The sequence below is a fragment of the Aspergillus luchuensis genome, chromosome 3, assembly GCF_016861625.1.
Source record: "Aspergillus luchuensis IFO 4308 DNA, chromosome 3, nearly complete sequence".
In the NCBI taxonomy this organism is placed as follows: Eukaryota; Fungi; Ascomycota; class Eurotiomycetes; order Eurotiales; family Aspergillaceae; genus Aspergillus; species Aspergillus luchuensis.
In genome coordinates this window covers 1,935,561-1,951,260 of record NC_054851.1, presented here as the reverse complement: position 1 = coordinate 1,951,260, position 15,700 = coordinate 1,935,561, and the positions used below count along the sequence as shown (strand labels likewise).

General features: G+C 52.0%; 7 protein-coding genes across 7 annotated transcripts; 5 read left to right on the top strand and 2 right to left on the bottom strand.

Annotated features, from left to right (window-relative positions):
• Positions 1 to 1,041: 1,041 nt before the first annotated feature.
• erg27 lies at positions 1,042 to 2,187 on the top strand (the record flags this gene model as incomplete). The annotated part of the gene is made up of 1 exon (XM_041687206.1): positions 1,042 to 2,187. The coding sequence occupies one exon, from the start codon at positions 1,042 to 1,044 to the stop codon at positions 2,185 to 2,187; it is 1,146 nt and encodes a 381-aa protein (XP_041541114.1).
• A 1,420-nt stretch (positions 2,188 to 3,607) lies between these two features.
• AKAW2_30666A (uncharacterized protein) lies at positions 3,608 to 4,735 on the top strand (the record flags this gene model as incomplete). Its single annotated transcript, XM_041687205.1, has 2 exons — positions 3,608 to 3,758; positions 3,861 to 4,735. 2 exons carry the CDS (start codon positions 3,608 to 3,610, stop codon positions 4,733 to 4,735), a joined length of 1,026 nt encoding a protein of 341 aa, XP_041541113.1.
• Positions 4,736 to 5,303: 568 nt separating this feature from the next.
• Positions 5,304 to 7,181, bottom strand: AKAW2_30665S (MDR family MFS transporter; the record flags this gene model as incomplete). The annotated part of the gene is made up of 4 exons (XM_041687204.1): positions 5,304 to 5,598; positions 5,693 to 6,043; positions 6,120 to 6,937; positions 6,993 to 7,181. 4 exons carry the CDS (start codon positions 7,179 to 7,181, stop codon positions 5,304 to 5,306), a joined length of 1,653 nt encoding a protein of 550 aa, XP_041541112.1.
• Positions 7,182 to 7,836: 655 nt separating this feature from the next.
• Positions 7,837 to 8,517, top strand: AKAW2_30664A (uncharacterized protein; the record flags this gene model as incomplete). The annotated part of the gene is made up of 2 exons (XM_041687203.1): positions 7,837 to 8,254; positions 8,345 to 8,517. The coding sequence occupies 2 exons, from the start codon at positions 7,837 to 7,839 to the stop codon at positions 8,515 to 8,517; spliced, it is 591 nt and encodes a 196-aa protein (XP_041541111.1).
• Positions 8,518 to 9,086: 569 nt separating this feature from the next.
• AKAW2_30663A (transcription factor domain-containing protein) lies at positions 9,087 to 11,132 on the top strand (the record flags this gene model as incomplete). Its single annotated transcript, XM_041687202.1, has 2 exons — positions 9,087 to 9,100; positions 9,152 to 11,132. The coding sequence occupies 2 exons, from the start codon at positions 9,087 to 9,089 to the stop codon at positions 11,130 to 11,132; spliced, it is 1,995 nt and encodes a 664-aa protein (XP_041541110.1).
• Positions 11,133 to 11,724: 592 nt separating this feature from the next.
• Positions 11,725 to 12,036, bottom strand: AKAW2_30662S (uncharacterized protein; the record flags this gene model as incomplete). Its single annotated transcript, XM_041687200.1, has 1 exon — positions 11,725 to 12,036. One exon carries the CDS (start codon positions 12,034 to 12,036, stop codon positions 11,725 to 11,727), a length of 312 nt encoding a protein of 103 aa, XP_041541109.1.
• Positions 12,037 to 12,376: 340 nt separating this feature from the next.
• Positions 12,377 to 13,557, top strand: AKAW2_30661A (cysteine and histidine-rich domain-containing protein; the record flags this gene model as incomplete). The annotated part of the gene is made up of 3 exons (XM_041687199.1): positions 12,377 to 12,482; positions 12,628 to 13,156; positions 13,245 to 13,557. The coding sequence occupies 3 exons, from the start codon at positions 12,377 to 12,379 to the stop codon at positions 13,555 to 13,557; spliced, it is 948 nt and encodes a 315-aa protein (XP_041541108.1).
• Between the last annotated feature and the right edge of the window lie 2,143 nt (positions 13,558 to 15,700).

The window sequence follows — 15,700 nt, the reverse complement described above, 5'->3', positions numbered from 1 at the left end:
GACTTTCAGAACATTGACTTTTTGTGGTTATATCTTCTGTTGCCTCACCCAAGCAGGCTCGTTTCATGGGATAGCGACTTCAAGCCTCGAGATAGCTGCCATCACTTCCGGCCCCAAACTCGTGGGCGGTGCCCGCCCATCGCTGGCAAGAAGCACAGACTAACGCCTTACCTCGCCTAGTTGCACACGATGCATCAAGACTCCCTTCTATTTCACAACGATCAGTTCCTTGCCCTTTGTTGTTTCGAATGCCCCCTTCCCCGTGCCTTGCGTTCCTAAATCCCACCTATACCCTTTTGTGCTCCCACGCCCGCTTGACTATCACATTCTTCTGCTAGCATAGCCTTGCATACAGGGCTGCTGACAGCAGGCTGAGGAGAGTTCTCATCTAAAAGAATTGATCTGGATGGTTTCCTTTTCGGGTTAACGATTTGCTACTTAAGTCTGATTGCACTACGGAGTACACCCACGACCTGATCCTCGCTGATTCTCCAATTAAAGACCACTAATTGCTGACATATGTAACATACTTGCTTTTGTTTTCCGGTGGAAATTGGCGGCTTTGTACTTTCGTCACTAGGAGTCTCTGCATGTACAACTGATCGGTTATTCAGTCCTATTCGGAAGCGGCACCGAGAGGCGTGGGCAAGCCACAGATACGACGAGTCTAATTTTGAGACGGGCGCATTCGTCGAAGGACTGCGCTTGCAATTGAGGATTTCAATTGCGGAACTGGCAACTTAATACCCAAACATATCGAGCTTTAGGCGCCAGCACGAGCATGGGAAGCTTTGGTGCATGCGACGGCTGATCCAATTCTAAGAACCGTTTGCGCGCGCGTCCGAGGTAAGGCTCCCGACCCCTTGGCGCTTTGCATGTTTCACTCCGATGCATCTATCTTTTATATGAGCGCGGTGGGCAAGCTGCCGCCATTGACTGAGAATTCTTAAACGGCCCGATGCTGTGGGATCGGTCCTCCCCTCCAAAGTTGTTGTTCGGTTACACTTGTTCGAAACTTGTTCTGTTATATACCAGATCATCATGGATATGACTAACTTGGCAGTCGATTGCCCTGTGATAGAAACCGGCTCCCTTGCTTTGTGGATGGCTTCCTCCGAAGTGGACCAGAAGGCCTTGGGCAACTTTGCGGCCATGACGGGCCTCGAGAACCCGTTCCTGTCCGCGATGCTGTACAAGATTCTCGGGTTGTCTGTTATGCTATCAAAGAAACTCCTCCGTGCACGACGATTGCGACGTCTGGACCCGACTCGGGAGACCAAATCGCTTCATCTTTATTACCATATCATCTGGCTTTCCCGCGAGGGTCTTTTGATATTAGAGGAGTTTGTCCTGCCCCTGGTTGAGGGATGTATGGAACTCAAGATTTTAGCCTACAAGTTGCGCGCCTCCTTCTATCATATATTCGTCCTGTTTCAGAATCAGCCTGCTGTCCACACGCCGGGTATCGTCAGCCTGCCCAGTAGTACACCTCTATCCAATGGCGTTACTGAAGCCGAGTCACCATCCAAAGATTCCAATTCGCGATACTCATTCCAGCTGAAGCCCGATACGATAACGGTTTCCGGGAAGCCCAGTTCCGCCTCGGATAGTGCGCCACGAGGCAAGGTTACGCAGGCACCCCCGGGCTTCGCGCTGGTTCAACCGCCCAAGTCGACCTCCTCGTTCCTCCTCCCTGCACTCGACTACACCCCCACCGCTACCGCATGCTTCAATCATGCTGCACTCTTGGCGGATCAGTTCCTCCCAGGCTCGCACCCGCTCCGCCTGTCCATCAAACTCGAATTTGCTGCCTACCTCTACGATTGCCTACATGACGCCCATGCCTGTCGACGGTTGGCCAAGCAAGCCATTGCCGATGTGTACAATGCGCAGGAGGGCATGGACGACGAGAGCTTCGAGGATGCGGCTGAGATTGTGGGGATTTTGGGCAAGATGGTGAAGCGGGGAAGGAACGCAAGCAGTGCGGGAAATAGCACCACAGCGTTGAAAACACCTCGGGAGGAGCGTAGTGAGGGCACTCGAACGCCATCCTCTCAGACAACGTCGAAGAAGCCGGCAGCGCGAGTGCCGAAAAGCAGCTCCTCTCCGGCGCGCGCAACCAAACCGACGACTAGCGAGGGCATATCACCCGCTGTGCCGGACCCCACCATGATGAATCCCATATGATGCCTTTTTGCTTACAACCTGTATATGCTTCTTCTTGGACCTACGGGGGAGTCGCGCATGGAGCGTTTGGCTTGTAACTTTTACTTGACTTGTACGTGTCTGTATCATCTCTGTACGGAGTTGCGGCGATAGATTGGAATTGGGCATTAGCTCACGAGGAGCTGTGGTCAGTATGAGCGATTAAGTGTGATGAAAAGCTCAGGTGGGAAGGGCAGACCACCAGCCAGTTGTGATGGTGTAGATAGATAGATCTGTGCGATACAAAGGATGTTGTTGATGTCATGCACCCCACTTGTGTGTGCTTGTCTGGACAATAATGGACCTACACTTGATACTAGTTACTAGTAGCAACAATTGTCAGTCTCAAGCCAATAGCCATGGGGGCCGGATGGATTCGATGGATCTCTTGTTGATGTTGCAGTGGAGGCCAACGCATTGTCGCCTGAGGCAACCCCCCACCCAGGGTCCGGTGTAAAATACCATACCGGGCAGGACAGGATAGATTACCGGCGAGGCAGCAGTTTTCCCATTGACTCCTGAATGTATATTTCATGTTGAGTGAATGAGCAAATAGAATTGACTGATGCCTGCAGGGGGGCAACTTTGAGTGACCGAGAGGCGAAAAGTCAGTACGCAAACGGGCAATTTGTTTCTATACATACTTTTTTTCCTCATCGACATCGACACGAGGGTGGATTACGACGACGACCCTTCTTGGCGCACCACCTGCGAGGCCATCCATCGCCAGCAAAGAAACAAACCTTTTTAGCCATTGCGACCCTTTGGGTTCTGTCTTTTACGTCATTCGACGGGGATCGTCTCCTGCAGCATCCGGCAGTATTATCTTTACAATCCCATCTCCAGCTGATCTTGATCTTGCGCGCAAATCAGATTCCCCTCTTCGTCCTCCACGTCGATTTCCTCCTTCCCCCACCACCACCAACATTAAGTTGTGTTGTTCTGCTCTTCGTTGCCGGGGGCTCGAGTGCAAAGAAGGACGCGCCTGCTTTCCCTTCCCGACCGTCCGACCGCCTGATCGACATCATCGCCCAGAAGCGAAGGACCGCAGATCCAGCGCAAGACCCTGAAAAAAGAAACGCACCCGAACGAGGTCCTGCCCCCCAAGGCTGCGCGCGCAATCACGTCTGTCAGAAGACACTGAACGAGGCTGCGACGCATCTATACATACTTCTTTACCTACTTGCATAAACCCTCCGAACCTTGAAGCTCTTTTCCAATTTCCACTATTTTTTTTTCTCCTTTAATTTTGATTTCCTCGCTGGCAATGAAGCTGTTCGTTCTTGAAGCCTCTCAAGCACGCGGGATCCTCATCGGCTGTTAGAAATACCTCTTTTTTTTCTCTCCGAGGATTGTGGATTGGAAACCCAAACGTCAGGCCTTCGTCGGTCGCTGACTGTGGATGATGCGGTCGGGGCTTCAGAAACCTGGGGCCATTCCATTTCTTGCTCTCTTGGTCTTTTCGCTATTTAGTTTGGTGCCGTCGTTCGCAAAGGAATGGGATTTCTACAACGTCAACCTGGGGTATATTGGCTATCGCAATGACGTTCGACGTATGCATTCCTCATTTCTTCTTCTATCATTCCCCCCTCCCCCTTTTTCTCTCCCCCATGAGTTTGGCTGAGTCAGACAAGCTAACGGTTGTGCTGCTGCAGATGTCTCTCGGGTAAAAGATAACTGGGCCGATGTTCGAACAAGATCTCGGGTTTCTGGGAGTAGCTGGAAGCCATGGCTCCTAGATGGATATTATCAGGGGTTCTATGAGCGCAAAGCCCGTCCGCGACGTTGTGCGGTGGACGCGCCGTCTCGGAGCTCTTTTGAGGCTGCTGCCGTCTTCGATACCGATCCTTTGGCATTTCCGGCCCGAGAATCCTCGGCTTTCACTCGGGGAGTCCGCGCTTTTAAGGCATTGGTTATCAGGCAGCCGGATGAGTCGCAGTTACATCCAACCTTTGCAGCGGAGGGTGATGCCATCGAGCAATTGCCTACGCGACTCAGTGCCCTCGCCAATTTCTCAGTTACACCAGCTGCTCCTCTCGACGACGGACCTTTCGGGGTGTCGCCTACCCGCAATTCCATGATACCAGCCACCAGCAGCGTGGTTGATGTATCTCGATGGTTGCTAGGGTTGTCCCGTGCCTCATGGCAGCAGGTCTGCCGCGCGGGGAGCGAGTATCTGGAGAACATGACTGCTTGGCAAGCCCGCCAGCCCAACTTCGACCTCTCACAACACGACAACCACACCACCTCCTCACATCCAACAGTCCCACATAACCAAACACCCCGCGAACAACCTATACCCCCGAAAGCAGTAGTCGTGAATAATCGCGACGACACCGCTGACGACGCCAGTCAATCAGCATCTACACCAATCGCCACGCCGCCCCCGCCGGCTCTCTCCCCCAACAGCACCGCACCGACTGCCGGACAGTCCAAAGTCGCGGGATTCCAGCAGGAGACCGAGCACATGCGCCGGGGTAGCTGCATGGCCATAGTGATCGGCCTAGTGGTGGGCGTGATGTGGTTTTAAACACACCGACCCATCCATCCTCACTTCAGTCATAGAACTGATTGGCTGGTTGTTTGGCTGGCTGGCTGGCTTATTATGATTTCTTGTTTGCAGATTTTTCGCTCACACTGTATTTGGTTTCGTTGTACATCACTTGCTGGGGGGAAGTCTGATGAGACACCCATTTTGTTTTCTTTCATGCCTTTACGACTGTTGGACGGATCGGATATAGGAATGGGATGGCCTGGACATAGGAGCAGCCTGAACTGGCCTGTCGAGTGCAGTATGCCAATCAATATATAATAATTTTCACCGTGCGATACTGCAGTGATCTTCCTGATGGGTATACGCTAGGAGTAGGTGCAGTGCTGTAGATAAATTCACATGCTTAGTACTAGTAACTCATGTCCACGCACCTCGTATGATACTAGTATAGTATTCTTTCCAGAGGATAGAGGAGATGCCATGTACTATCATCCACCATCATCCAACTTATATACTACTACTACCTATACAGCCTAACCCCACTCCACCTCACCTCACCCCAACACCAACCTCCCCCCTCAACAATTCAACCCTCATCTAATGATTAGCTGCTAGTAACAGCAGTAACCCTCTTCATTCTCATCCCATGCACCACCGCCAACACCCCAATAACCGCCACGCACTCCAACACCACAGCCAACTGCCACGACCTCGTCAACGCCTCATTCAACACCACCAACACCGCCCGCTTCGCTTCCCCAGCCAACCCCTCCGTAAGGGTCGAAATCCCCCCAGACAACAACCCACTCACGTCAAGTCCATCACCCACTGCAGTCCCCCTTAACCCGGCACTGAGCTCGTTCGTGAAGAGCGCTTGGGCGACAGCGACGAATATGGACCTACACCAAACATACATAACCTTTATCAGTACCAGTACCAGAAAGCACCCAGAACAAAGGGAAGGGAAAGGGGGGATGAAGGGAGGATACTTACGCCCCCACCGTCTGCGAAAACATCACCAATCCCGACCCAATCGGAATATCCTTCAAGGGAAGTGCCTGCTGCGCCACCATCAACGGGGTGACACTACACAGACTGGACGATATGGCAAAGATGATTTGATATCCGATCCATTCCCCTGTGGGCGTGTCGACAGTGAATGTGGTGAAGAGGCCTGAGCCCACGGCGCCGAAAATTATGGCGATCCCCATGAATATGTCCGGGTGGCCGACTTTAGACATTAGGATCCCGCCCGCTAGAGAGACGATCGTGCTGGTTATTACCCATGGGAGGGTCCAAATGCCGGATTGGATCGGGGTCGCGGATTTGACGCCTTGGAACCAGCTGTTTTTTTGTTTTGGTTGGGTGGTTAATTGGGGGTTATGGAGAGGGGCAGAGGGTATGGGGGGAGGGGATGTACATGGGAAGGTAATATGTGAGGACGAAGATGGCGCTGACGGTGCAGAAGCCGAAGAAGGATGCTGCTGAGACGGTGCGTTGGGTGAATACCCTCGATGGGAGCATGGCGTTGGGACCTTGCCATATCTCCACGCTGATGAATGCGATGGCGAGGATGCCTGCGAGAACTAGCAGGACGACGACTCGGGCGTCTTGCCAGGCGTATTTGAGACCGCCCCATTGGAGGGCGAGGAGGAGGCAGACGATGGATGGGAGGAGAGCTACGAGGCCGAAGAGGTCGAGGGTCTTGAGGAACTCGGTCCAGGAGGTGAAGGCCTCGTGGTCTCGTTTTGGTGGATGGACGAGGAAGAAGAAGGCGATTTGGATGACGGCGCCTATGGGGAGGTTGATGTAGAAGTTCCACCGCCAGGAGACCTTCTCGGTGAGGACACCTCCGATCAAAGGTCCGAATGTCGTGGCGAGTCCGCGGGATCCTGAGAGAAGACCGAGGAGGATGGGGCGTTTGGCTGGGGCAACGAGGATGGGAACGAGAGAGAAGGCCGCGACTAGGAGTCCTGAGCAGCCTACGCCGGCGATGGCGCGGCCGATAATGAGGGAGTGCGAGTTGGGCGCTGCGCCGCAGACGGCGGATCCTACGAGGAAGAATAGCATTGAGATGCTGTAAATCCAGCGGACGGAGTAGCGGGCAAGGAGCTTGCCGAAGAGGAGCTGGGTCGTGCAGATGACCATGGTGTAGACGCTGCTGTACCAGCCGACATCGCCCAGCGAGTGGAAGTCGTCAGAGATGTAGGGCGTCGCTGTGGCGATGATGGTGCTGTCCTAGATGTAGGGTTTGCACGTTAGTATATGTGGTACCCAGCTGAGGATAGCATACCAAGGTGACGAGGAAGATTGCCAGACACAAGGTTGCAACTGCGAGATAGGATTTGATCCCTGAAGGGTATTGAGAAGCTGTAATGGCTGCATTCTGACTGTTGTCTTTGGTCTCGTTCTTGTCAGTGACCTGTCCTTGAGGTTGCTGGGCCTCAATGCTGGGCAGGGAAATGCTATCGGATCTCTCCATGTTGGAGAGCCTTGGATTTGAACGAGTGAAAAGGTAACGAGCGACTGATTGACTGACAGACTGGAAGAACGATACGTTTTAAACTGACACGGTGAGTTTAGGGGAACAGCCCATCATAACAAAAGCCCGAATCACGGCCACAAGACGCGTTTAGTCTCATCCTGCCTAACAAGGCTTGCAGGGTTCAGTAAACTAGTGAGAACTTATGAGACAAGGTTGTGATAGGTAGGAAGGAGAACAAAGAACCGCGGCAAAAGCAACTAAGCACTGCATTAGACCCTTCTCCAAGGCAGCATTCGAGCCTGAGTTCTGCCTATTCAGAACATGAGGTGCTGACAGAAGTGATTGGGTTGACGCAAAATGAAGCCGGGTATACCATCCTTGTCATTCTCCACCCCGAGTCTCACTTGAAAGATGGAGCGATAGAAAGCACGGAAATATCTCCACTTATACTAGTACAGTGCATCGATACCACGCTGAAACCCCACTACATCCACTACATTAGGCATTGGATGTCATCCAGCCATCGTCGATCTCCGTTGCCATTGCTGGTATGGCGTGTCGCTGTATCCCAATGTCCGAGGTTCCTCCATTAGTGGAGAACAGCGTTGCGCGATCACCGAGGATGACCGGTCCTGGTTTCTGACTCGCTGTGATGTGCTATGCTAGTCTCCAATCTAGATCTCAATGGGTGAAGCCACATACATACTTGGCCTTCAGCACCATAGCTGCTCAAACTCACTGCTACAGTGTCATCTCAAATCATGATGAAACGAGACATACCAAGCAACGTCCACATTCCAATCCCCGCAGCGCAGACATCACCAGGAATGTGCTCAGACAGGACTATTTAAACTCATTCAGCATCCATGCTAGACCAAGTTCACCCTTTCTTCCTATTTACCATTACTATCGAATACATCCTACTAGTATACCCGAATACCCTATAACAATGAAGCCACCTACCATCTTGGCCACCCTCCTCACCCTGACCTTAACTGGGCTATCTGTGGCTGATAAGACCTGCACCCCGAGCTTTGATTACTGCTCGGATGTGCTGTTGAATGATAAGGGTAAGACCTACTCCAACTATATGTACTATCAGGTCATATAGTATCTACTTCTCCATCTGACTAGCTGATGCTAATATGAAACCGGTATAGGCTTCTCTCAATCTGATCTGACAGACGCCCTCCAAGGCACCGGATATGAGAACCAAAACCTGACCAACATCCTCTTCCACTGTACGAATCCGGGCCAAGTTGGCCATGCTAAGCTGTGTGATAACGGATGTGTGGACCCTCCTCAGGAGGGCAGCCATGGATGTGATGGTTAAGTAAGATGGCGTGAGGACTTGGCTAGTACTGGGAATGGCGGACAAATAATAGTAACAAATTGATTTCATTATTTTTGTATGGGTTGGAATCAGGTTGTGGTTGAGATTGGATTCACATACAGAAGCACCAGGCAGCCCGGGCCACGCGCGACGCCAGTTGATGGACGCGCCCGCGGGAAGTTCCCTTTGTATTTCCCCATCCTTCAGTTAAGAGGCTGCGGCACTCATTGTAGGTTGCGGGTCTCTGTGACATTCAGACTATAATATATATTATATTTAAACTCAACGCTTTATTATTATCTTCTCGGTATAACAGGCATACATGCGACCGCTACATCACATAGACTCAATTCCTAAGTAGCCTCCCGAACGCGCAGCCCGCGCCATGAACCTTCCCCCAACTCCCTGTTGCGTCTGCCGCTTAAAAAGGCGGGGATGTGACAGGTCTCAACCTAGTCTGTTCATGATCTCTCTCTTTACCCATTGTAAAGTGGAGCTAATGCCAGCCAGCCTGTGGAGGATGCAAGAAACGAGGACTCGACGAACAATGTTCCTACCGGCCCGAGGATATGCCTCCCGCCACGTACGTCTGCACGTGTATAGTATGATCTTTGAATCAACTAACATCCTGCAGCTCTCATAAAAAAGCCAAAATATCTCATTCAGAGGATGAGAGTCGCTCTCTCTCTCCTCCGAGGCAGCAAACTCTGCCACGGAATATTTCCAATGTTGCCCCGCGCTCGCAGAGGAAGCGTCGGCGGGATGAGTCCTCTCCTCCCCGGCATGATCGAAACCGACATGACTCGGTGGAGGTATATTCTATCACTTCAGATGACGGCGACCCTCCTAACCCGCCGGGTACCGGGATCAATGCCCACATTTCGCGCCTGACCCGGCTGCAGCAGGCCGTAGATGCAAGAACAGGCCGCGTCAAGACTGAAGCACCATTCGAAGATGGCATATTCTCGCTGCAAGATACAGGGCCAGACTGCGTTCCTCACTCCACTATTGCCGAATCTCCCGCCCAACTGCCCTCAGATCTGATGGACAGCCTGATCGCCACCTACCTGGCCCGCGACTACGTGAACTGGCCTATCTTCGACCTGTCAGACTTTCAGTCGGCCTGTGAAAAGGTCCGCGACGTGCAAGACCTCACCGCTGGGTTGAGTGGCTTTCACGCCATACTCATGATGATATTGTGTCTCTCCGGTCTGAGATACCGCCAAGTAGATGAAGCCTATCTGCAGTCCCTTTTCAACCACGCCCAGAGAATGACAAACAGCCCAGACTGGCAGAGCACCCCTTGGGTGCGTGTGCAATGCCTCTTTCTACAATGCCAGTACCTCAACGCAACAGGTAAATCCAAACAAGCCTGGGCACTGATCGGCTACAACATCCGCACCATGCAAACCCTAGGATTCCAGTCCCATGCAACCGCCCGCAACGGCCGAGAAAGACAGCAGCGCGAACTCGGCCGCAGGCTCTGGCACAGCGCAATCATCCTAGAGCGAATGTTAGCACTACAGCTAGGCCTACCGCCCCAAGTCAACAACCCCCTCCAGGTGCACCTCCCCACACACCTAGACACTGACTACATCGACACCGTCTCCGGACGGACGCCCAACTCCAGTGGAGACCGGCCTTCAATCATCGAGTTCCTGGTCGCATGCGCCAGACTCTACACCCATGTCGAAGACATCACTGCCTGGGAATCCGAAGCAAGAACCCGACCAGACACCTGCGCCGCGAAGAAACTCCTCGCCCTGGACATCTCCCCTTTTCTCAAAACAGACGCTCTTCTCTACGACTGGCAAACATCTCTACCCTCATTTCTCCGCACCGACGAAACCTTCGAACTAGCGGACGACCCAATAGTCCGCCGACAACGCCACATCCTGCACGCCCGCTACCTCTATCTCAGACTTCGACTCTACCGACCTCTCTTAGCTCTTGGCCTCGCCCTCTCCGCCAAATGCCCCTGCCGCTCAAACAAGCACCCTCACATGTCAGAGACTGATCCTTCTTCATCTATCAACTCGCCAATACTAGTAACCATCGTCCGCGACACCTCCCTCAAATGCGCCGCCATTGCCGCAACCCTCGTCGACTTGATCGAAGAAACCGAGGACGGGCTGCTCGACGGCGGCCCGGACGATACCTGGCGCAGTGCTGGCTCGCCCTACTGGGAGAACGTGGAGTATCTTTATGCCTGTGGGATTGTCGTTCTGGCTGCGCGGTTGTGTCCCAGTCCGGGCGTGGCGCCGCTGAAAAGGGCCTGGACGAGGGTTATCTCCTTGTTGGCGAGGTATGAAGGGTTCCGAGCTGGGGAGTATACTCGTTTTGCGAGGTTGGGGAGAAGCACGCTCGAAAATCTGGCGGGTGCGTTGCAGCGGGATGTGGATGATGCGATGGTGATGGGGTTGGATGGGGAGGTGAGGACGAGGTTGGTGGAAAGGACGAGTGGCGGTGCTGTGGATTCGTCAGGGGGAAGGCGTAGGCAGAGTCAGGGTCACAGTCAAAGTCAGAGTCAGAGTCAGAGTCAGAGTCAGAGTCAACGGAGGAATTTGGGTTGGGTTGAGAGTTTGTTGGTTGATTTGGTGGGAGATGATATGTGATGTTGATAGATACCCTTTGTTTTTGTTTGATGGCAGTTATGATTAAATATTATAGAACATACTACTATAATCGGTTTGATGTTACTGCTTATCTACTTTATGTTAAGAGATTTGAATCACCCCTGCTGCTGGGTAGCCAGTGATATATCGCTTGGCCTACTAGTACTTGGCAAAAACGCCGTTTCGACAACTACTTAGTACTTCAATAGTATCTATCAGATAATATTCAAAACCCAGCTACCATCACTTGGATAATATATAGCTAGGAGTATACTAGTATTTTCGGCACATTTTTAGCAAGTAAGCCCCGAAAAAATTCCCATTATATTAGCATACTATCAGTAGTTACTTACTCCTTCGAATCAAATTTCCCACGAGCTCCTCTAGTACATTGACGGAGATCGACTTATGTAGATCTCCGTCATCGCGGATGCGGTGACCCAGCCGAGTTTCCTATCGAATACACTGCGACCAAGGCGACCAATACGAATGCTGCGGATCCCCCGTACAAATCCGAATATCAAGACTGAACTCATATTACATGCATATTTACAGTATATATATACACACAACCCTAGACAGCTGTCTCCAGCTACTGCTTCTTCTCCGCCTCGTCGATCAATGTCTCCATCTCCTGCTCCGTCCACCGATGAAACAACTTCTTCGGATCCGACAACGACGCGTCGCTCTGGACCGACTGGACGTGTAGCACGGGAACATCAAAATCGTAGACATCCTTCCATGGCTTATTGCTCGGGAGCTGAATGTCCAACTCGGTGTAGTCGAAGGGACGGCGCTTGTGCAGCTTCGTGACGGTGAGTTTGGCGGTGTCGCAGAGGCCGCAATTGGCGCGGGTGAAGAGAGTGACGCGAGCAGCGGCGAGACGGGCGGCGGTGGGGAGCATGTCGTTTATAAGATATAGAAATCCAGACTCTATTGGGGTGTCTAGACTAAGTTGAAGTAAATCAATCAAGGGTATAGAACTTGGAAGATGGAATCGCGGGGAAGAGCAAGAATGGATTGAATGACTGGAACCTTCGAGCTCTCCCCCCCCCGGCTAAGCCCGTTTGGGCCGAACCTCAGCGGCGAGCGGTTCTTCGACCTTCGATGTTTGCGACGATCGATCTTTTCCCCCCCCATAGAACTCATATCTCTTCCCCAGGAGATACCGTTAAACCGTCGGTCTCTCTCTTACTCAGCTCTGCTTCCTCTCATTTCAGTCGCTTCCACTCCATTTCCCCAGCATGGCCTCCAAGTGTGTCCACAAGGGCTGCGGGAAGGAATTCACCGACGCCGACGAGCCCTGCGTCTATCATCCTGGCCCGCCGGTGTTCCACGAAGGACAGAAAGGTATTAAGTCAGAGGATTCCGAGGGGGGACCTTGGGAGTAGTTTAGTTGATCCACCGTCTATCTGATCTTCTTCCTGACTCAGTTCCACTCATCTATCTACTTACACATGATCGCATCCAACATACTAACTGAACCACCCCGCAGGCTGGAAATGCTGCAAACCCCGCGTCCTCACCTTTGACGAATTCCTCGCCATCCCTCCCTGCACCACAGGCAAACACTCCACTGTCGATGACACCCCTGTCGAACCTCCCAAACCCGCCGCCGAAGTACCATCCCCGGCCGCTACTCCCGTCCCCAGCGCCGCCGCCGCCGCTGCTCCTCCCCGCCCCGTCAACTCCCCCGCTATCCCTCCTCCCTCGAACGCGCCCACCCCCGTGCCCGAAGAACCCGAGTCCGATGACCCAGAGCTAGCCATTCCCGCGAACGCGACCTGCCGTCGTCGCGGTTGTAATGCAGGCTACGATGCGAACGTCTCGCGCGACGAGGAGAAGTGCGTGTACCACCCGGGCCAGCCGATCTTCCACGAGGGAAGCAAGGGCTGGTCATGCTGCAAGAAGCGGGTGCTGGAGTTTGATGAGTTCTTGAAGATTCAGGGGTGCTCGGAGAAGAAGAAGCATCTGTTTGTGGGGAAGGGGAAGCCGGCGGGTGAAGAGAAGGTCGAGTCTGTTAGGTGAGCTACCACTCTCTTTCTCTCTCTACAGCTGCGGCCGCTTGCTGCGGATTGGAAAGTATACTAAGACATTATGGATGAACAACAGGAACGACTTCTACCAAACCGCCTCCTCCGTGAACGTCTCGCTCTACCTGAAGAAGATTAACAAAGACACCGCCAAGGTCGAGTTCAAGGCCACGTCGATCGAGCTGGACCTCCCTACGACGGATAACAAACGCTACACGGATTCATATGAGTTGTTTGCGCCCATCGACCCCGAGCAGTCCAAGTTCCGCGTGCTGGGCACCAAGTTGGAGCTGACGCTGGTCAAGGCCGACGGGACGAGCTGGCCGGTGTTGCGTCGCGATGATAAGTGGTCGGGAGAGAGAATCCAGATTGGAAATGCTGGACGGGTGTAGTAGCAGCTGCCTTTTTAGATATATACGTTTTATAATGGCGAGGGAGGGGGGCTGGGGTGGAGTATAGTTGGTATGAGATATGAAATAAAAGTGATGACCGCATTGAGAAAAAGTGTCTTTTCTTATCTTATCCGGAAGAACTGGATTGAAATCAGCCTTAATCAGCAGGTAGACATGTGCCCGATATAGTAAGGTGCACTGGCACAGTCAATCATCATACTTGGTACAATCCAAGGGCAATATTATGAATCCAGTTGACGAGACGAACTGCGTAGTAGTACCACAACTCCAGCATAGACAATAATCCTGCACCCACATGCGCATGCCATATGCTGTGCTTAGGTACTTAAGAAGTCCGCACCAGAACCCACAAGCCCTTAAGTAGTGAAACCACGTGACATACGGATTCTCAAGAACCCAACTTTCACCGCTGGCACATATATATGTACACCCCAATATCACTTTTCGATAGAGGAATATATATATATTGTACAGAAAGACAAAAGCCAGCACCCATCTACGAAAATTCTATATAATCCTCTCTATCAAAACCCCATTCAACATAAAGAACAAAGTTTGAAAGGAATGTAATGTACCGCCTCCTCCACAGCTCAAGCGCATGGGGATTTTATCCTTTCGAACAAAAAACCCTAGCCAAGCCATGAATTGTAAGGGAAAAAGGAAGACGAACTGCTCTGCAAGGCTGGGAACGGAGGAGAAACCCATAGAGAAAAAATCCCACACAAGATAACCCTCAGCGAGCCGTACGGTGACGGAGCCCCGGTAAAGATTTACTAAATTACTTGAAGGTAAAAGTAAACCGCTACTGATGATGAAGAAGAAAGGAAAAAAAAAGGAGGGCGAAGGGGGGGGGCCGGCGGATAGGGGGGGGTTTATGTAGGGGTTGGAGGGTGGGGACGCTAGGGGCTAGTGGGTGACGAGGTGGGAGGGAGTAGGGTTAGGGTTTGTAAAGGTCACGTGGAGGATGGATGGGAGGGGAATCACATGTGATTGATTGAGGTTAGGATTGGGATCGGTGAGAGCGGTGGGGTGTGGTGTGCTGTGTATTTTATGTTGTGTTGAAGGCGGTATTGGGTTGTTTGATACGGGGTATTATATGGTGGGAGTATATCGATGGTTACCTTGTTGTGTGTATGGCTTGTAGTGTATGGGCTTGTGAGGTTAGATTGTTCCTTGCGGAGGATACAATGGATTAGATATCATAGGTTCGCAGCGAGGTTGTTCAGGCTTTCGTGCAATATACGCAGTATAGAGATACGTTTGCTTGGATGTTATAGTCAACAATGTAGGGAATATGTTGGAAATAGCCATATTGTACCAGCTGGCTAGTAGCTACTACTCTATTGTATCCTTATAATCACCTCCTTATTGTTATACCTAAGGTCCTCCTACCTATTTCTCTACCATTATCTTATCTATGTTGCGTATGGTTCTGTATTGTATCCATCAATACGCTGCCACCATACGCTCAACAACACCCCTGACCCCTGATGCCGTCAGCCAAACAGCCAGTATCGCCATGAGCGATATTGATGGCCTGCTCAATATTCAGCCCTTTAGCTTCCTCACGAGTCTTCATGCCTTATTCAGCGGAGGGGTAACACTGGCGTCATCTCAACGGATGGCCTGCCAGTTGGTTGGCTGCGGTGCAATCCTCAGAAGGCGGAAAAGGAGGGGTTCAGGGCCCGCCGCCGCCTTCCAATCAGTGAGTCTCTGGCACGAGACCAGCGGCGACATCTTCTCCTCCTCCTCTCCTGTTCTCTTCCTCTTCGTCATTTCTCTTGCGCCTGTCTCTGAGAGTAGTATCAATTGCCGGCCAATTTGTACTCGTAATCACCCCTTTTCAGACGGCTCACGGACCACACGGGAAAAGGAAAATCTCCTGTTCTGTCTATCACATTTTAGTAGGTACGTGGGTACCCTTGTTCTACATGTGTGCTTTAATTCAAGGCTATGCCTTATCATCCCAATAACTAGCAAATCGCTTGAATCGTGTGGCTGACTTTGCGTGGAAGAGTTCTAGAACGGCTAGACCCTGGTCGACTGTCGCGTATTGTTCGATCACCGCCATTTTTTTTCTTTCCCTCCTTTCAACCCCTTGGATTCTCCCACAACCGCCATA